General features: G+C 41.4%; 1 protein-coding gene across 3 annotated transcripts in view; it reads right to left on the bottom strand.

Annotated features, from left to right (window-relative positions):
* Positions 1–21,892, bottom strand: part of LOC125447789 (SPARC-related modular calcium-binding protein 1-like) — a 102,359-nt gene that overhangs the window by 54,223 nt on the left and 26,244 nt on the right. For all 3 annotated transcript variants that reach the window (XM_048522509.2, XM_048522508.2, XM_048522510.2), the window contains exons 2-3: positions 11,215–11,386; positions 5,536–5,648 (exon numbers count right to left, since the gene is read on the bottom strand). In XM_048522509.2, coding sequence (XP_048378466.1) covers positions 5,536–5,648; positions 11,215–11,386 — 285 coding nt within the window. The remainder of the gene's footprint in view (positions 1–5,535; positions 5,649–11,214; positions 11,387–21,892) is intronic.

Below are 21,892 nucleotides of genomic sequence, written 5' to 3'. Positions count from 1 at the left end.
CCAAGTGAGAATGGTGATAATCTTGACAACTGCACAGGGCTGGCATGATGGTATTTTCTGCCCTAGATAAGACTTCAGCCTAATGCTACAAAATCTCCCACTGTGCACCTGCACACACACACACACATGATGGTAAGTGATACAAGTTTTGCCTTCAAACACGCATTTAAATATAATTTAAGTGATACCAAGGATGGAATCCTATAGGATCTGAGAAACATGATCTATGGCAAGTTGTGTGGCAGAATTGAGTGACAAGTGTAGTGAGGCCCATCTCGATGTTAGAATCAACTTGTACCATCTTTTGGGCTTTCCACAGTGATATGGACAGATTCTCATTGTAGAGACGTACGTTGCAAACTGACAGTGATAATTGCTTGTTAAATGCCCTGTTAACAGCTCAACACACCTCCCATCTTGCCAAATTCACCAAACAAGCTCACGTCAGGAAAACTTGACAATGAAACCAGATCAAGCACCTGGCAGATTCAGCTTGTTACTTGCTCCAGGTGACATCCATGTTGAACACATGGAGAATAACATCTCAAGAGTATATCCATAGGCACCACATGTCCACAAACATTGGCATCTGCCATGTGCCAGCCTCTAAGAATGCTCATGGAACATCACCGATCCACTTACAGGATGCTTCTGAACTTTATTTCTGTACCTCAGGTAGCACTGGCATCAATCAGTGTAATACTGAAGCAAGGACACTTTGTTCAGTCCACTGCATGGATTGGGCCAGGCTGTATCTCCCAGCTCTTCACTTGCTGTCATAGCGCTCACTGATTCTAAGCCCAACTGAATGCTCACAGCATCCCTACCTCACATTACTTTGCCTTGTCATTTTGCATTTTTATCCCTAGTCAGAGATACCAGGCTGGTATTACTGCTGTCTTGCTGTACTGTTTAGCACTAACACACAGCCAGGAAGCTTAACATAGTTATCAGCAGGTGTCAGTCAATTCAAGAAGGAAAATTGTTGTTTGACTTCCAAATAATGCAAGAATTGTAAGAGGAAATCACTTGACTGATTGAAAGTGAAACGATCTGAACTCCTGCTGGATCATAGCACATTTGGACTATTTCTTACTGTTTGTGCACATTCACTCATGCAAATTCAAGTCCCACCAATTCCATTGCAAAGGCAAACAGATTCCCCTTGAGATAATGGGAACTGCAGATGCTGGAGAATCCAAGATAATAAAGTGTGAAGCTGGATGAACATAGCAGGCCAAGCAGCATCTCAGGATCACAAAAGCTTTTGTGCTCCTGAGATGCTGCTTGGCCTGCTGTGTTCATCCAGCTTCACACTTTATTATCTCAGATTCCCCTTGACTTTCTTTTCTTTGTTTAAAGAGGTTTGAGTCTGATTAGGCAGTGCAATGCCGAATCTAACGTAACTAAACTGCAGTGACATAAGCTGATAGCTTTGGGTGTTTCTTTCTCCTTCACTGCTAATTAGTAATTACCAGACTGAATTGTTTAAAATATCGCTGTAGGATTGCTTGGAATGCTTTTTTTAATTCACTGGAGATTAATGTCAAGTTTCACGGATTTCAGGTTGACTTCAGTTCTGATTTTTCTTTTAGAAATCCAGCATGTTTTGCTGCTCTAAAGTCATTTTCCCTGGGTGACTGTCTAATTTGCCTCAAGATTTTACCAGCTCTGTGACATGGAAAGGAACTAGAAATCTTGTTGTTCCCATAATCTTGTGACAGTGTTGCCTTTGTCCTAAGTGATAGTGGCAGCAGATTTGAAGAAGCTTTGGTAAGTTGCTGCATTGTACCCCGTAGAAAGTATATACTGCAACTGCAGTGTTGTGGAAAGAGTGGCTGGTAAAGATGGTGAATGAGCTACCCTTCAAGCAGGTGTCTAGCTCCTTATTGCATCTACCCAAAAGAGTGGGGAATGTTCCAGTACATTCCTTTTGACTTGGGTCTTTCAGAGTCACAAAATCTCAGAAGTGTCCTGGGGCAGAAGGAGACCACTTGACCAAACTTGACTGCACTGGCTCTACAAATGAGCATTATGACTTAGTGTTATTCTTTTGCCTTTTCCCCATATTCTCGACACTGTTTCTAGACAAATAATCATCTAATGCCCTCTTGAATGTCTCAATTGAATCTGCTTCCATCACACCTTTGCACAGTGTGTTCCAGACTTGAACAACTCATTGTCTAAAAATGTTTTTTATTACCTTACATTTGCTGGTCTTGGAAAAAAATATTTAAAATCTGTGTCCTGTCATTCTTGCTCGTTTTATAAGCGGAAACAGTTTCGCCCTATTTAGTCTATTCAGCCCTTTTATTATTTTAAAACTTCTGTCAGGTCTCCTCTTAGCCTTCTTGTTTCCAAAGAGAACAGTGTCAACCTCTCCAATTTATCCTCATAACTCAAGTTTCTCATTCTGGAACCAATCTTGTAAACCTCTTCTGCACTCTTTCCAATGCATTCACATCTTTCCGATGGGGTGATGCCCAGAACTATACACAATACTCTAGCTGAGGTCTAACAAGTGTATTATATAAGTTCATCAGCACCTCTTTACTCTTGTACTTTATGCCTCATTAATAAATTCTATGATACTGTATACTTTATTACAGTCTGTCCTGCCACCTTCAATGTTTTCTGCACATATACACCCATGTCCCGCTGCTTCTGCACCCCTTTTAGAATTTCACCCTTTACATTGTCTCCTAATATTGTATGTTCTTCCTACCAAAATGCATCATCTCACACTTCTCTGAATTGAATCTCATCTGCCATCTATCTTCACACTCCATCATCCTCTATATGTCCTTTTAAAGTTCTACACTGTTCTCCTCTAGTTCACAATGTTCCCAGTCTCAAAATATCTGCAAACTTTGAACTTGTTTCCGACACACCAAGATCTAGGCCATTAATATATATCTGGAAAAGCAAGGATCGCAATGGCAAAACACTAGGGATCCTTTTCTCCAGGCCAAAAAATATCCATTGAATATTGCTCTTTGTTTCCAATCACTCAGCCAACTTTGTACAAAGTTGCAATCGCCTGTTTTATTCCATGAGCTGTACCTTTTCTCACAAGTGTGATGCTATATCTAATACGTTACAGAAGTCCATGTGCATCACATCAATAACACTGACCCCTCTGACCAGTTCTGTTACCTCTTCAAAAAACTCCAGGAAATTAGTTAAATATAGTAACCCTTTAAAAACCCATGCTGGTTCTTCCTAATCAACGCACCTTTTTCCACATGACTCCTAACTCTATCCCAATAATTGTTTCCAGGAACTTCACACCATTGAAGTTAAATTTTCTGGACAGTAGTTGCTGGGTTTATCCCTACAATCTTTTTTGAAAAAGGAAGTAAAGTTTGCAATTCTTCAGTTTTCCGGCACTTTCCCTGAGCCTAAGCTGAAAGATTATGGTCAGTGCTCCTGCAAATTCCACTCTTACTTCCTTCAATTTTCTTGCATGCATCTCATTTGGCACCTCGCCAATTTATTCCGCTATTTCTTTTTCAATTTTGAACACTTTAGTGACAGAGTTTCCTCCACTGTCAACATGGCCTGGGCAGCATCTCCTCTTTGGTAAATACAGATACAAAGTTTTCATTTAATAACTCAGCTATGCCCCCTGCCTCCATGTAAATCTCCAATTTGGTCCCTGAAAATTAGCCCTACTCCTGTTTTTACCCCGGTACACTTGTAGAAGACTTTGGCATCCCCCTTGACTGTCAATCTTCTCTCATAATTCCTCTTTGCTTCTCAACTGTCCTTTTCATCTCCTCTTTGAACCTTGCACATGGCCTTGGTTCTCAATTTTATTTTCCACTTTGACGCTTGTCAGAACAAGGAGGAAAGTCTTAGACCACTGGTTGGATGGGCTGAACAGTGCCAAATAGAATTTAATCATGACAAATGTGAGGTGATGCATTTTGGGAGGACTAACAAGGCAAAGGAATACACGTCGAAGAGTGTACCTTAGAAATGGAATACCATAGGAAGTACAGTGGATCAGAGGGACCTTGATGTGCATGTCCTTGAAGGCAGCAGGGCAAACAGTCAAGGTGATTTAAGAAGGCATATGGGATACTTTCCCTTATCTGTCAAGGCTTGAATACAAGAGGAAGAGGTTATGATGGAGTTGTATATAACATTAGTTCAGCCAAAGCTACAGTTCAATATACATTTCCAGTTGCCATGTGATAGGTTGGATGTGACTGCACTAGGGAGGGCATAGAAGAGATTCACCAGGATGTTGCCTGGATTGGAGCAATTTAGCTATGAAGCGAGGCTAAGTAGGTTGAGGTTTGTTTTCCTTAGAGCAGAGAAGGCTGAAGTACAGTCAGGCTCAGATGTGCAAAGTTCTGAGGGGTGTAGACAGTATAGATAGGAAGAAACTTATCCCCTAGTAGAGAGGTCAATAGCCAGAGGGCACTTTAAGGTAAGGAGCATAAGGTTTAGAGAGGATATGAGGACAATCTTTTCACCCAGAGAATTGGAAGTATCTGAAACTCACTGGCTGAAAGGGCAGGAAAGCCTGGAGGCCTCAAGACATTTCAGAATTATTTAGATGAACATACGAACCGGAAGGAACTCTGTCCCATATCTCAACTGAAACACATCCGATTGTACAGGTGCTATTTTGCCCAATGCAATAATATGAAACTGTTTAAACTGTAAAAACATATTCTGTTCAGAAAATGTTGCACTATTTCAAAATCTGAGTCTGCAAACAAGAAATTGTTTACACAATGGAAGCAGGTTCTTTTTCTAGTTCGCAAATGTCTGGAACGTGCAATATTCATCTCTAGTAATTGATTTCCCAAATGCTAATAATTGGTCCAATTCACCAATTGTGAGCCAAGTGAAAAAATGCTTGGCTTGGTGCCAGCATGTGTATCTTTGTCCGTGTTACAAAGCTGTTACTTTTGGAATAATTTGTTCTATGTAGTAACTTGTAACAACATGCTATTTGAAACAAAAATTCACCTCATCTTCTTCCCCCAAATGTGCCCTGCTTTTTTCAGTAGTGATCTTAAATCTGTCTCCAAATTATTAAACACCCTTCCCTGACAATAATTTTCTCAATGTACTCCATTCAAACTCTTGATACTTTTGAATGCCATTACTAAATCTTCCTTTACCTTCTGTGACCTAAGCAAACAGTCATCCACAAAGGTGAAATCCTTCATTATTTGTCAACTTGCCATGAACACCAAAGTGACAATTTTGCAGCAGAGACTATGCTGTGGTCACTGGAGAGCTTCTGATCCGAACTGATTCAAAGGATAAGTGAAGAATAACTTGGTTAGATTCCACTCATGAATATAAGCCCGCTGAGCATTGCAGTGAATTCTCTTTCTAACAGCTTGTCAATAATTACAGAATAAAATTATATTAAAAATTCCTGAAATAATTTCAGTTTATTCACAATTGGTTCACTTCATTGGTTTAGAAGATATAAGCGAGAGCCATTTCTAATGTGTTATCTCTGCACAATTTCAGCACTGAGTGATTAACATTGATTACTAACAGTACCTGTGCGAAGGAGCCATCCTCATTGCATTCTGGTACAATAATGGAGTCTGTTGCTTTCCTTGTTTGTGCTAGTGCTTGGGCTCTGTCTTCTTGGCATCTTGCTGTGGCCCTCTCTGTAACACAGATCAACTTATTTCAGAAATAACTAGGTTCAATACATTCCTAAATCACACTATTCTCCATATTAAAGTACAAAGTATGGTGATCTCTGGATTCAAAGGTAATCAGAAAAAAATGAAACACTTGGCTACATTCAGCCGTACTTTATAAAGCTGCACTTGCCTCAGACTGCATTCCAATTACCAGTTATGTTACAAACAGGTTTAATCAATGACAAACCGTTAAACCAAGCAAACACCATAATCATGTGATGTCCGCACTTACAGCAAGCATGTCATTGAATAATTGGCAAGTTTTGGTATGCAGTCTGTGAGGAATGTACTCAAGCAGAAAGACGAGGAAGAATTATGTAAAGTAGAGTCCACCAATAGGTCCCAGAAAAGGTGTCGCGAATAGCTCCTGTGAAGGGTGACCATCCAGCGCTTCTGTAAAATGATGGCCCAAAACTTCGTCCCATAAATGACAACCCATCCAGAGAATGGTTCAAAATGCTGGTCCCAAAGTAGGGCAGTCCACTCCATATCAAAAAGCCCGATCCATCTCCCTGTCCATCCACAATCCATTCATAATTGTTGTTAAATAAAAGCTTACCAAAACATTTGTTACATCACAATTGGTCATCACCATATGTTTGATGTAGAAAAAAGAAAGAATGTCTTGAATGATATGCTTAGAGACCAGTAGTAGCAAGAGTGGGAAATCCAAAGCAGTAACGACCATTGAAAAATGTAATAGAAAAGGAAGATTGGACCATGTCATTAAAAATTGGAGGCAGCAGATGAAAAAACAATGCTTATAATTTTACAAACCTTTCAGGAATCTAGTAACAAAATTCAATTTGAAGAGTACTGTCAACTAGAAAAATATTAGTTTTGAATGGATTGCATTAAAGATAAATTCTTCCATGGCCGTATACTTTGGGTGGTTCTGTTTTGTGCAGTTGCATGTTTTGATAAAAATGGAACTGTAAGTTGTAATCAAATCTTGCCTTTGTGAACCTGGTTGAAATTCATTGCATTGCAGTTTAGAACATAGAACATAGAACAGTACAGCGCAGAACAGGCCCTTCAGCCCACAATGTTGTGCCGACCATTGATCCTCATGTATGCACCCTCAAATTTCTGTGACCATATACATGTCCAGCAGTCTCTTAAATGACCCCAATGACCTTGCTTCCACAACTGCTGCTGGCAACGCATTCCATGCTCTCACAACTCTCTGCGTAAAGAACCTGCCTCTGACATCCCCTCTATACTTTCCACCAACCAGCTTAAAACTATGACCCCTCGTGCTAGCCATTTCTGCCCTGGGAAATAGTCTCTGGCTAGCAACTCTATCTATGCCTCTCATTATCTTGTATACCTCAATTAGGTCCCCTCTCCTCCTCCTTTTCTCCAATGAAAAGAGACCGAGCTCAGTCAACCTCTCTTCATAAGATAAGCCCTCCAGTCCAGGCAGCATCCTGGTAAACCTCCTCTGAACCCTCTCCAAAGCATCCACATCTTTCCTATAATAGGGCGCCCAGAACTGGACGCAGTATTCCAAGTGCGGTCTAACCAAAGTTTTATAGAGCTGCAACAAGATCTCACGACTCTTAAACTCAATCCCCCTGTTAATGAAAGCCAAAACACCATATGCTTTCTTAACAACCCTGTCCACTTGGGTGGCCATTTTAAGGGATCTATGTATCTGCACACCAAGATCCCTCTGTTCCTCCACGCTGCCAAGAATCCTATCCTTAATCCTGTACTCAGCTTTCAAATTCGACCTTCCAAAATGCATCACCTCGCATTTATCCAGGTTGAACTCCATCTGCCACCTCTCAGCCCATCTCTGCATCCTGTCAATGTCCCGCTGCAGCCTACAACAGCCCTCTACACTGTCAACGACACCTCCGACCTTTGTGTCGTCTGCAAACTTGCTGACCCATCCTTCAATTCCGTCGTCCAAGTCATTAATAAAAATTACAAACAGTAGAGGCCCAAGGACAGAGCCCTGTGGAACTCCACTCACCACTGAGTTTGAGTCGTAACTTTCAAAACAAAACATGAAGAGAAAATTACACGGCAGTGTTAAAAGAACAAAGGAGTGGAATTAATTGCATAGCTGTTTCAAAGAGCGAATGGGTACTAAAGATCAAAATGGCCTTCTTCTGTCCTGTAAGATTCTACAGGCATAATTTCTCAAACTGCACGATTTCCTGCTCCACCAGCACAAAAGTCAATGGAGAATTCATCATCCCTGATGACAGCAGTCCCACAGCCATTTAACAGTCCATGAAACATTAACTGATTAAAGACTGGACATTCTCCCTTCATCTCAGAGGAAATCCCACCTTAAGCTGCTGGCCAATCTGTTTGGCTGACAGCTCAGAACTCTCATCAGTGCCATCAGAAACAGTAGTCACTGAAGATGAAAAGTCCCTGAAGCTGGTAGGTGATAGGCCAAAGGTAATTAAACAAAATAATAAAATTGTTGCTAATGATGGAGAAACCCCTCAGGCAAAAATGCTGAGGCTGCAGGGATTGCCTTCCTACCCATGAGCCTCCTTTTTGCGCCAAAGAAAAAATTATACTCCACCCCTCAGGTTGCAGCTAGAAGTCTACCTCAATTTAGCCTACAGATTTCCCAACCAGCAGGGGGAAGGGGTTTGCCACGTAAGGACCTGGTAAAATTACCCTTAATTTTCAAATTTGCTTCCCACCTCGTGCAAACTGGAAAAAATCCTCCTAATTGATTCTAGTCAACTCAATTTTTAACCCATTGGCCACAAAACTTTGGAGCTCTTTACTTCATTCAATCTTCCCCTGTTTCTACAATCCTTTAAAACTAAAACTTTTTGGTTTACATCCATCTTCTCTCTTTAGCTGTGTCCTATTGGCTTTGATTGATCACTTTGACTTCTCAGTACCAGAAGTCATTTAATAGGTTTAGCATGATTAAAAGGAAACTGTTGTTTCATCAGTCTAGATTGAAATGAAACATAGAATCTATTGATTGACTACTGCATCAAATTTTCCCACTCCCAATCAAAGTAATTCTGCAGTAAACTATTTTTAGAGTACTGGTAACACTTGTGTAAAATTTATATATTCAACAGTCATTAATGGGATTAAGATGAAAAAAAATAATTTGGATGAAGGAAATGTGGGCATTCTGGCTAAGTTTGCAGACTATACAATAATAGATAGAGGGACGGGTAGTATTGAGGAGGTGGCGAGGCTGCAGAAAGATTTGTACAGGTTAGGAGAGTGGGTAAAAAAGTCGCAGATGGAGTACAACATGGGACATGGTAAAGTGTGAGGTCATGCACTTTGGCAAGAAGAATAAAAACATTGATTATTTTCTTAATGGGGAGAAAAGTCAGAAGTCTAAAGTGCAAGGAGACTTGGGAATTCTAGTCCAGGATTCTCTCAAGGTAAACATGCAGGTTGACTCAGTAGTCAGGAAGGCAAATGCAATGTTGGCATTTATTTTGAGAGGACTGGAATATAAAAGCGGGGATGTACTACTGAGGCTTTTTAAGGCTCTGGTCAGGCCACATTCGGAGTATTGTGTGCAGTTTTGGATCCCATATCTCAGAAGGATGTACTGGCCCCGGAGTCAGTTCAGAGGAGGTTCACCAGAGTGGTCCCAGGAATGAAAAGCTTAACATATGAGAAACATTTGAGGACTCTGGGACTATACTCATTAGAGTTTAGAAAGATGAGGGGAGATCTAATTGAAACTTACACAATACTGAATGGCCTGGACAGAGTGGATGTCAGGAAGATGTTTTCATTTGTAGGAGAGACGAGGACCCAAGGGCACAGCCTGAGAGGAAAGGGAAGACCTATTAGATCGGAGATAAGGAGAAACCTCTTCAGCCAGAGAGTGGTGAATCTATGAAATTCACTGCCACAGAAGGTTGTGGAGGCCAGGTCATTGAGTACATTTAAGACTGACATAGATAGGTTCTTGATTATCAAGGGGATCAAGGGTTACAGGGAGAAAGTGGGAGAATAGGTTTGAGGAACTTATCAGCCATGATTGAATGGCGGAGCAGACTCGATGGGCTGAATGGCCTAATTTCTGCTCCTATGTCTTATAGTCTTACGGTCTTACACAACAATGCACTGAAGTTTTACTTCACTCATATGCTGAACAGAGTGCTCAGTAAAATTGCAACAACTCAAAACAATTACAGTTACTGAGTGGAAGTTTGCCCCTTCCTTTCAGACAGGAGAAGAGGGGAGAAGTGCAGGTTTCCCCATCTCTGCTTTTCTCTTATACTTTAGAGAAAGCCGTCTCTTGTCTTTTCTTGTTTCGGAGACCCTACACAGTGAGAAGATGTCCAAAAAAAAAGATACTCGAAAAAACAATGTTGCTGTTTCAAAAGACAAGATGGAAATTGGTACGTTACCCCTCACCTTGCACTGTCACAACACTGAGATTTATGGAAATTGCTAAATTTTGAGGTTGTGCAGGTCAGAGAAATCCCTCGAGGAGTTATGCAAGGAACACCTAGCTAATTGCTCCAATGATTTAACACTATCCTGTCACATAATATTTAAACAAATGACTTATGTGTGACAAAAATAAAGGAGTGAACAAATGTGTCCCACAGGCAACTGCCTGAGAGTGAACCTTGCCAAATTGCCATGATTTTATTCAATGGTGGAGCAGCCCCAATCCTGTTACGAAGTCTTGTATTCCCATGTTCTATTTCCCTTTCAGTATTTGTTTCTATCCCTTCTCTCTCGTGTATTTATCTCATTATCCCTTAAAGGCATCTTTACTATTCAGCAGACATATCAACATTCTGTGGGGGACGAAATTTCTCTTGAATTCCATATCGGATTTATTAGTGACTATATGATATTTATGTCCCATAGCTGTGGATTCCTTACAAGTTGAAACATCTTCTCTATGCTCACCATTTTGGAGTCTCCTAACAATTTTAAAAGAGCTTGATTCAGTCCATAACTTAAGTTGATAGAATGAGAAACACTGCACAGTTCTTATAAAGGAGTATGACAACAAACTGCAGATTCAATTGTGGCTAATGTACTAGAAAGTATCTTGAAAGAGGGGATAATGAAATACCTTTAAAAAGTGTGGAAAGGTACAATTTGGTAAGTTTGATATGGCAAAAGGCATCAGCAAGGAGGAAGGGAGGATTTTAGAAGAAATGATAAAAGATTTTTGATAATGGGGATTCTGGATCTGTGACACAACTTGCATTTATACAGCATCTTTGCTGTAGTTAAATTCCCAAAATTTAGCATGCAGATTAAAATTTGACACAGATCCACGGGTGACTATAAGCTTGGCCACAGGTACCTTTTAGGGAGGAAAGAGAAGTGCAGAGGTGGAAAGGTTTAGGAGATGACAGATGAACCACATATGATAGGATGATAAAATTTGGAGACCAGAATTTTAGGAAAGCAGAGTTTTTAGAAAATTGCAGAACTAGTTAAGGTTACAAAGATGGGAGACAGGAGGCCAATGAAGGGACTGAATCTCGCTTATCATTGACGAATGGACGAATCAGCTCTGCTTTGATGTTTCCATCCTTACCACTGCATCGGCTCCGTGGCATTGTTTCAAGGGTCGGGTCCCTGCATTTTGCTCGCTGGAAGGCACAGTGGGATTTGTAGAACTTTCTGTCACTCCCACAGACTGGCTTCTGTTGCGCTCTAGAGCAGTCAATGTTGCACAAACCTCCTCGATCACTTTCAGCTATAAGAAACTGAAACAGGAAACATTCCAGTTAATTTGTGAACATTTAAAAATTCCAATCATTCTTTAAAATTTGCTTTATCGTTAGTCCTTAGCCAACCATGAAATCTTCTGAGGGGGCCCAGCTCTCCACCAAAACTTGAGAATAGCAATCTAATCTTACTTGTTGCATTTCAAATCCTGGATTAGGAATGTAGGAACAGAGTTAAGCCATTCAGGCCTTCTAATCTGACCTATCATCCAGTTAGATCATGATTGATACATATTTTACGTGCCTGTCTTAGTTTCTTGACCCCCATTGCCATTTCCTCCAAAAAAGAGTACCCAACTCAAGTTTTCAAACAGCTCTGACTTCAACAAATTGTTACTGCTGTGAGGTTCACATTCCACTACTCTTTCTTTGCATGAAGGAATGCTTCCTGACATCACACCAAACATATTAGCTCTGAATTTAAAGTTAGATTCTTTTGCTTTGAATTTCCCAACCAGGGGAAATATTTTCTATCCGATCTAATCCTAACCATCTTAAATAAGTTAGATCATCTTCAATCTCTTCTCCTCAAAAGCAGAGTAACAGAGTTGTTACAGCGCAGAAAGAATCATTCAGCAGTCTGTGCAACCTGTTCTTATAAGTTAATGCTTTCATCCCAAGTGAACCTACACCATATCCATTCCAAGACAAATATTGAGTACTTGGTCAGCTGATAGAGATAGGATTTTTAGCAGACTGCAAATCAGGTGCACAACCTTCACACTCCAATTCACACATTGATATCTGATGCAGGAACCACAATTTCCAAAAAACCTAGGTGTTTAAGGGCTTGAATTGACTCCATCCTTAGACCGCTCAGATACAATGGAAGAAACCATAATAACTCTTCATCAACCAAGTAACTGAAGAGGAAAATTTTTCTGGTCCAGAATGCACTGTTACGAAAGATGGAAGAAGCAGATTCAAATAATCATTTTTAAATGCAATTGGATAAATACTTGGAAGGAAAAATTCACAGGGTTATGGTGAAAAGCATGGGTCGACTAGACTAATTTGATAACTCCTTCAAAGAACCAGCAAAGGTACAAAGGGCCAAGTGGCGTTCTCCATTGTTGAATGATTCTGTGAAAGTTTATATCAATCGCTCATGAAGTTCTCATGCTTGTTCATTCTGTGCCACACTGGTTCTTAGAAGTTTATGAGATCCATTTCCCATTTTGGGAAATACCTTAAAGCTCGGAAGGTGACAGCACCAGCAAGGAAGGTCCTGCAACTGAGCTTAGATCATTTCTATAGGCATGGAACAGGATATGTACCCGTTAGGCGATAGCATAACATGTGATGTTCTAGTATAAAGCTCCCAACCTCAACTTCAGTAACCATATTGTTGTGCTTACTGTATTTTTGCACCTGTATTCAACAATGTCATGCTCCCAGCTGACTGTAATACTGGACAAGTAAGATTTAAAAGTGAAGTGAAATCTGGCTTGATAAACCATAAGTTTTATTTTTGCAATTTGGTTACCATGGTGGTCAGTCACTGAACGTAGTCGCATAAGGTTGCCAATGTACCTTTAAACAAAAAGATCATAAGTCTATTACACAAAAAATTTCTAATCACAAACAACTAAAAGTTGGATTTAACCTTTCTTCCCAGCATTATCCTATACAGACTACATTGAGACTGTTAAAACAGCACATCTGCTGATAAGGATTCTTTCTTGTATCAGCCTGGCAGTCACCAGACCTCCAGCAGCAATAATAAATGGGTTATTTTCAATGATAACCTCTAAAAAGTGAATAGTATTTGCTGCACTTGTATTCCTCTATAGAAATACCATCCATATTAATATTAAATAGATGTCACACGTCAATAAGACAATTATCATAAATTGCATTAGTTAAACCGAAAGAATTCTGATGCAAGGCTGAAGGATGAGAGAGGAAAGATTTAAAAGGGACCGAATGGGTAAGTTTTACAAGCTGAGGGTGGTGTGTGTATGGAATGAGCTGCCAGAGGAAGTGGTGGAGGCTGGTACAGTTACAGCATTTAAAAGGCATCTGGATGGATAAATGAATAGCAAGGGTTTGGAGGGATATGGGCCAAATGCTGACAAATGGGACTAGATTAATTTAGAATATCTGACTAGACTAGAATGAGGTGGACTGTAGGTCCTGTTTCTATACTGTACAACTCTATGACTCTAAGTGGAATCACTGCTACTTTCCATTGAAAAACCATAGCCAGGCAGAAAAGATTAATCAGCTGAAAGGCCTAGCCCTATACGAGGAGGAACAATTAAATGTAGCTGGGGTCCACTACCCTCAGGTTCAGGTTATCACAGCAAGTTATCAAACTGGTGAACAAACTCCAGGAGCATGATGGAATGTTCAGTTGGGAAGGGAAATGGGAACAAGGAAAATTAGTGAGATAGGAAAAGGAAGGTTTTCCTTATATTTAGTACAGTGGGAATACTAGAGATTATGTTACAGAACTGACAACTCAGAAACCTGGAATAGTGATCTGAAGGCAAGAAGTAAACTCGGGAATTCAAATTCAATTAACTAAATAAAAATCTAGACTTTTAAAAAGTTAATAAAACTAACCATGAGACAAAGATTGTCGTAAAAATCCATCCAGTTCTCTGGTGTCCTCCTTCTGCTTTTGTAAGCATTGTACTTTCTCTGCACAACTCATTTTCCTACCTATATTGGTGTCATTGGGAAGTTTAGTTATTATACATGCAGTCCCTTTGGTTAAATCATTGATATATTTTGTAAATAACATAAATATATAAACAACACCAACTCTTGTGGCTTTTTTTCTTCACCTGTGGGAGTCTCTTGCTCCCCAGCATTTATTGCCTACCTCTAGTTCCCCTTGACAAGGCAGTAGTGAACTGCCTTCTTGGGCTGCTGTAGTCCACCTGCTGTAGGTGACCTACAATGTCCTTAAGGAGGGAATTCCAGGATTTTGATTCATCAATGTAGGATCGAATTTCCAAGTCAAGACAGTGAGTGGATTGGACAGAATGTGAAGGCAGAGGTGTTCCCCTGATTCTGCTGCCCTTGTCCTTTTAGATGGAAGTAGTTTTGCGTTTGTAAGGCATTGTCAAAAGGAGTCTTTGAATTTCTGCGGTGCATCTTGTGGATAGTATATGCTCTGCTACTGAGCATTAACCATGGAGGGAGTAGATACTTGTGGACATGTTGCCAGTCAAGTGGCTGCTTTGTCTTGGATGGTGTCAATCTTCTTGGGTGTTGTTGGAACTGCACCTATCCAGGCATTACATACCTGACTTGTGCCTTGTAGATGGTGGACAGGCTATGGGTAGTCAGAGTTGAGTTACTCTCCTCGGTATTCCTAGCTTCTGACCTGTTATTGAAGCCACTGTATCAATATGGCAAGTCCAGTTGAGTTTCCAGTCAATGGTAACCCCAAGGACGTCAACATCATTGAATGTCAAGGGGCAAGTGGTTAGATTGTCTCTTATTGAAGATGGTCATTGCCTGGCATTTGTGTGGCATGAATGGTACTTGCCACTTGTCATCCCAAGTCTGGGTATTGTCCAGATCTTGTCGCATTTGAACATGGGCTGCTTCAGTATCTGAGGAGTCATGCATGGTGCTGAATATTGTGCAATCATCAGTGAACATCCCTACTTTTGACCTTATGATGGAGGGAAGATGATTGATGATGCAGCTGAAAATAGTTGAGCCTTGGACACTACCCTAAGCAACTTCTACAGAGGCATCCTGCAACTGAAATGACTGATTCTCCAACAGCCACAAACCATCTTCCTATGTGCCATCTATGACACCAACCAGCAGAGAGTTTTCCCCCCATACCCATTGATTCCAATTTTGTTTGTGTCCTTTGTTACCAAACTCACTTGAATGCAGCCTTGATGTCAAGGGCTGTCACTCACCTCACATCTGGAATTCAGCTTTTCTTTTAATCCATGTTTGAATCAAGTCTATAATGAGATCAAGAACTGGGTGGGCCTGGCAGAGCCCAAACAGGGTGTACTGAACAGACTGTTGCTGAGCAGGTGCTGCTTAATAGCACTGTTAATGACATCTTAGACCATAAGACCATAAGACATAGGAGTGGAGATAAGGCCATTTGGCCCATCAAGTCCACTCCGCCATTTAAATCATGGCTGATGGGCATTTCAACTCCACTTCCCTGCACTCTCCCCGAAGCCCTTGATTCATAGAACATAGAACATAGAAAAGTACAGCACAGTACAGGCCCTTTGGCCCACGATGTTGTGCCATGGAATAATCCTAATCCAAAAATAAAATAACCTAACCTACATTCCCCTCAATTCACTGCTGTCCATGTGCATGTCCAGCAGTCGCTTAAATGTCACTAATGACTCTGTTTCCACACTTCCACTGGCAAAGTATTCCATGTGCTCACAACTCTCTGGGTGAAGAACCTCCCTCTGACGTCTCCTCTATGCCTTCCTCCTCATACCTTAAAACTATGACCCCTTGTGGCAGTCAATCCTGCCCTGGGGAAAAGTCTCTGGCCATCGACTCCATCCATGCCTCTCATTACCCTGTACACCTCGATCAGATCACCTCTCTTCCTCCTTCTCTCCAGAGGTTCTTTTTTAATTTCCTTGTATACATCAAGGGCTTGATCAGTTCCCATCCTACTCGACCTTACCTACGCTTTCTTTCTGAGCAAGGCCACAACATCCCTGGTCATCCAAGGTTCATGTAACTTACCATATCTAAACTTCATTCTTGCAGGAATGTGCCATTCCTGAACTCTTACCAACAAGTCCAATGTAGATTTACCCTCAAACAGCCGCCTCCAATCAAATTTCTCCAGTTCCTGCATTTCCCATGGCTAATTCATCTTGCCTGCACATCCTTGCACACTATGGACAATTTAGTACAGCCAATCTACCTGACCTGCATATCTTTGGACACCCAGAGGAAGCCCATGCTAATATGGGGAGAATGTGCAAACTCCACAGAGTCACTCAAGGCTGGAACTGAAACAAGTCCCAGGTGACGAAGCAATGCTAGCCACTGAGTCACTGTGCCATCCAAATGTTCTGAGAGATCCCCAACTCTGATTTAAGGAAACCACATCCCATCCTGTTGTCACATGTACAGCTGGGGCTACTTTGACAGTCAGCAACGACAGGGGCTGGTCACAATCAGCTGTACTGGGCTTCATTAATATCCGGAGCAACACTAGACTCTGGAATGAGGTGGCTAACGCAGCAATGGAGTGTAGCAGCATAAGGGTCCCAGCAAAAATCTAGATGATGGCAATGGCAATGATGCAGCAGCAATCAGAGCTGAAGACTTGTGATTGGCGAAGCCTGTCATGCCCGATACAGGTCAGCAACAGCCAGGCGGCAAGGGTGGCAGGTGAGCATGGGCAGCTCTTTGGCCAGAGCTGGGGAAAGCGAGCCTTAGGGCACCAACAGGCCCATAGGTTAAGAAAGGACTAATATTTGACTTTTTAAACGTTATCTCTTTCTTTTTATCCTTCCATAACTCAGATTTTGTACCTCAGTGCTTTGCACCTAAGATGCCCCCATGTGTGGTGACATTGTACAGTTCTACTATACTCCTGTACCCTGTACTTGAGTACACAGGACAATAAAACCTAAAACCAAATCAAGTGACACTCATCTGTACCTGAAAACAATGAATCTCCCATCACTATTGCTTTGCCACTTGTATTCCCATGCCATGCAGCTGAGCCATTCATGCCAGCACAGACTTAGTTGTGGCTGCACACGTCTGAGAAAACCAGTGCCTCAATAGGAAATGGAAAATTGGTGAACAAATGAAATTGTCTCAGCAAACTTCTGCAATATCTAGTTCTGATGGAATGACTGCCTGAACTCACTCACTCTCTGCCTTCATACTCCTAACCTGCAGTGTGCCCGCCTCACTAAATACATTATTCACATAGTTCTCAGGCTTGTGGATGTAACACAGCAGCTCTAGCCAGTGGTCAAGCTGCAAAATCCAGAGCTCATTTCTCCTGCCAGCAACAGGTGCTGCACATGGTCATCAGTTGCAGGTAGCATCCACAAATTTACACATGCTGCAAGACATGCATTTCACACAGCAATACTACCCTGCCATTCCTTCACTTTTATTTTACACGAACAAAATGCTGGCAAAACTCAGCGGGTCTGACAGCATCCATGGAGAGAAATCAGAGTTAATTTTTCAGGTCGGACATTTGAAGGGTCACCTCAAACTGGCTACTTTCCACAGATGCTGCCAGGTATGCTGAGCTTTTCCTAAAATTTCTGATTTTTTGATATACAGAAATCACAGTGCTTTTTGGTTTTTAAACTATATTAAGGCAAACTAAAATCTTACTTACCTTTTGCTTGCATTTCTTAATTAGAAGTAGCTGGGAATTTTCTGAAAATGCATTTTTTAAATTTCCAGCTATTTAGAGACAGTTGCTCACCAATCAGCAAATTAATACCTGCAATTTTCTCCACCTTTGTAAAAGGCCATCATTAAGGAATGTTCGTTGCTGTACTGCCTCTCGGAGTTTAGACTCAAACTTTGCAACCTGTTCTTCACTGTAGACACTGTCCAACATTCCCTCTAGCCCCTGAAATCTGTCGAGTTGGATTTTCAATTGGTTGCTACGAGCCAGATGATTCTCAATGTTCTGCAGACAGCCAATCCTCAATGCAAGCCAGTAGCTCACCTTGAATACCATGGGCCCTCACCTTGCTCAGCAGCCTCCCGTGAGGCACCGCATCAAAGGCCTGTTGGAAGTCTAGATAGATAACATCTACTGGGTTTCCCTGATCTAACATACTTGTTACCTCTTCAAAGAATTCTAACAGGTTTGTCAACACTTTACTGATGATTGATGCAACAGTAATTGGCTGGGTTGGATTTGTTCTGCTCTTTGTCTACAGGGCATACTTGGGCAATTCTCCACATTGTTGGAAAGATGCCAGTGTTGTAACTGTGACAACCCCCTTCCCTCTAGAGCCCAGTTGGATTTACATGCCCATTCAACAGTTTTCTTAGGCATTTTCTGGGGCAGTCACAACTTTATCATGTTTATTGAATTAACACAACTTGCAAAGATGGGATTTGTGCTCAACCTTTGAGTTGCAGCCTAGTACCACAGACTAGATTACCATGCCCCACTTTCATACATATTTCAGCTGTCATTTTTGTTGAAGTTTAATACTGAATTGAAGAGTGAAAATACTGGCAAATAAACGATAGAGTCATAGCACAGAAGGAGCCAATGTTGATTGCCCTCCACTTGAGAAATAGTTGAGGTGTTCAACTGAAGAAGGATCTAGACAGAGCTTCAGATTGCAAAAAAGAGGAGATCACTACACCAGCCTGGATTCTTCAGACAAGGAAGCAAACAACAATTAATAATCAGATAATTAATACATCTGAAAGCTTCTGTTCTCAATGAATGCTTGGACAGTAGGTGCAATGGTGCTGCAAAGACACAGCATGTGGCCTGAAATTTAACACACTTGTCAGGCATGCTGCCGTGATGACCTTTTCTTAATAAGATTGGATTAGGAGCAGAATTAGACTATTTAACCCATCAAGTCTGTTCCACCATTTGATTCTGGCTGATAATGTTTCTCAACCCCATTCTCTTGCCTCCTCTCTGTAATCCTCAATCTCTTACTAATCAAGAGTCTATCTATCTCTGTCTTAAGTACAGTCAATGACTTAACCTCCTCAGCTTTCTGCAACAATGATTCATCACCCTCTAGCTGAAGAAATTCCTCCTCATTTCAATTCTAAATGGTAGTCTCTTCACTGATGCTATGCACCTCGGGTCCTAGTCTGTCCACCTAACAGAGACATCTTCTCCATATCAATTCTCTCCAGGCTTCTCAGTATTCTGTAAGTTCCAAAGAGATCCTCCCCTCATCCTTCTAAACTCCAAGTACAGACCAGAGACCTCAACTGCTGCTCACATGACAAGCCCTTCATTACTGAGATGATTCTTGTAAGCCTCCTCTGGACCATCTCCAAGGCCAGCACATCTTTCCTTACATATGGGGCCAAAAACTGTTTACAATATTCCAAATGACCTGAGCCTTATACAGCCTCAGCAGTACATCCCTGCTTTTGTATTCTAGCCCTCTCAAAGTGAATGCTATCATTGCATTTGTCATCCTGGCTACCAACTGAACCTGTATGTTAACCTTAAGAGAATCCTAACTCAGATTTCTCAGCCCCTCTGTGCTTCAGATTTCCAAAGCCTTTCCCCGTTTAGAAAATAGCCTACACCGCTTCTTCTCACCAAAGTGCAAAACCTCAAACTTTCCCATGCTGTTTTCCATCTGCTACTTAATTGGCTACTCTCCTGGCCTGGCTAAGTCCTTCTGAAGCCTCCCTACTTCCTCAAAACAACCTGCCTGTCCACCTATTTTTGTGACATCTGCAAACTGAGCAACAGTGCCCTCAGTTTCTTCATCCAGGTCATTAATGTATATCGTGAATAGTCGTGGTCCCAACATTAATCCTTCAAAACTCTGCTAGTCTCTAACTGGCACCCTGAAAAGACCCCTTTATCCACTCTCTCTGCCTTCTGCCCCTCAGCCAATCCTCTATCCATGCCAGTAGCTTGCCACTAACACCATGGGCTGTTATCTTAATTAGCAACCTCCTGTGTGGCATCTTATCAAAGGTCGTCTGGAAATCCAAATAGATCCACTAGCTCTCCTCTGTCTAACTTGTTCATTAGCTCCTCAAAGAATTCTAACAGGTTTATCAAGCATGATGTACTCCTTGATGAAGCCATGCTGACTCAGTTCTATTTCACGATGCACTTCTGAGTACTCTGCACTCTTACCTTTAGCAATGGACACTATAAAATCTTACCAATGACCAAGATCAGGCTAACCAGCCTATAAATTCCCATCTTCTTTCCCCTTTCTCTCTTAAACACAGCTGTGACATTAGCCATTTTCTAGTCCTCAGGGGCCCTTCCTGACTCCAGTGTTCCTGAATGAATCTCCTCAGTTATATCTTTCAGAGCCCCAGGGCGTAGTCCATCTAGTCCAAGTGATTTATCCACCTTCAGACCTTTCAGCTTCTCCAATACCTTCTCCTTACAGCCACTACACTCATCTCTGCCTCCTGATGCTTAAAGTTCTAGTATGCAACTGGTGTGAAGACCATGAAAACTGATGCAGAGTACTTATTCAGTTCCTCCACCATTTCTTTCTTCCCCATTGCTACTTCTCCAGCCTTATTTTCCAGTGGTCCAATGTCCAGTCATGACTCTCTCTTACCTTTTATAAATCTAAAAAAAAACTTAAAATTTTCTTTTATATTACTAGCTAAATTACCCTCATATTTCATCCTCTCTTCCTTTTATTGCGCATTTAGTTGTGCTCTGCTGGTCTTGAAAGACATCTCAATCTTCTGGCTCCCACAATTTTTCAACACTTTGTGTGCTTTTTCTTTTGTTTTTATGCTGTCCCTAACTTCTCTTAACAGCAGATAACAAAGTATGGAGCCGAATGAACACAGCAGGCTAAGCAGCATCTTAGGAGCACAAAAGCTAAGGTTTTGGGCCTAGACCCTATCTCGGATTCTCCAGCATCTGCAGTTGCCATTATCTCTTCCCTTATCAGCATGGTTGTTTTGTCCTCCTCTTGGTATGTTTCCTCTTCCTTGGGATGAATTTCTGCTGTACTTCCCAAATTACCCCCAGAAATTTCTGCTACTGCTGCTCTGCCATCTGCCCCATTAGACTTCCAATCAACTCTGGCCAGCTTCTCTCTCATGTTTTTGCAGCTACCTTTCCTTAATTGTAATGACATTGCATCTGATTCCATTTTCTCCCTCTCAGACTGCAGAGTGAATTCTATCATTTTATGGTCATTACCCCCAGGGGTTGTTTCATCTTAAACGTCCTCGTCAAGACTGCCTCATACACGTCACCAAATCTAGAATTGCCTGCTCCCTAGTCGGCTCTACCAGAAACTGCTCCAAAAAATCTTGTAGACATTCCACAAATTCCTTTTCTTGGGATCTACTACCAATTTGATTTCCCAGTCCACCTGCATATTAAAGAACTCCATGATTACTGCAATCGTGCCTTTCTTATGTATCTTTTCTACCTCCTGATTATTTTCTGGCCCATATCCCAACTACTGCTGGGGGGGCCTGTACATAACTCGCATCACGGTCTTTCTTCCTTTGTCATTCCTCAACTCTACCCACACAAAATCTGCACCTTCCAACTCACTTCTTGTTCTTGATTTAATTTCATTTCTCACTAACAAGGTAACTTTGTCCCCTTTGCCCATCTGCCTATCCTTTCGACAGGACATGTATACTTGGATGTTTATTTCCCAGTCCTGATCTCCTTGCAGCCACACCTCTGTGATGCCCATAACATTGTACCTGCCAATTTCAACCTGAGTTACAAGCTCATTTACCTTGTTTCATATATTTAAGTACAACACTCCCAGTCCTGCATTGACCGCCTCTTCTCATAGTTGTCTCCTTATCTGC

Source organism: Stegostoma tigrinum, chromosome 39 (assembly GCF_030684315.1).
Source record: "Stegostoma tigrinum isolate sSteTig4 chromosome 39, sSteTig4.hap1, whole genome shotgun sequence".
NCBI classification, from domain to species: domain Eukaryota; kingdom Metazoa; phylum Chordata; class Chondrichthyes; order Orectolobiformes; family Stegostomatidae; genus Stegostoma; species Stegostoma tigrinum.
The sequence above is the reverse complement of the archived record's forward strand: the minus strand, read 5'-3'. Positions and strand labels throughout refer to the sequence as shown.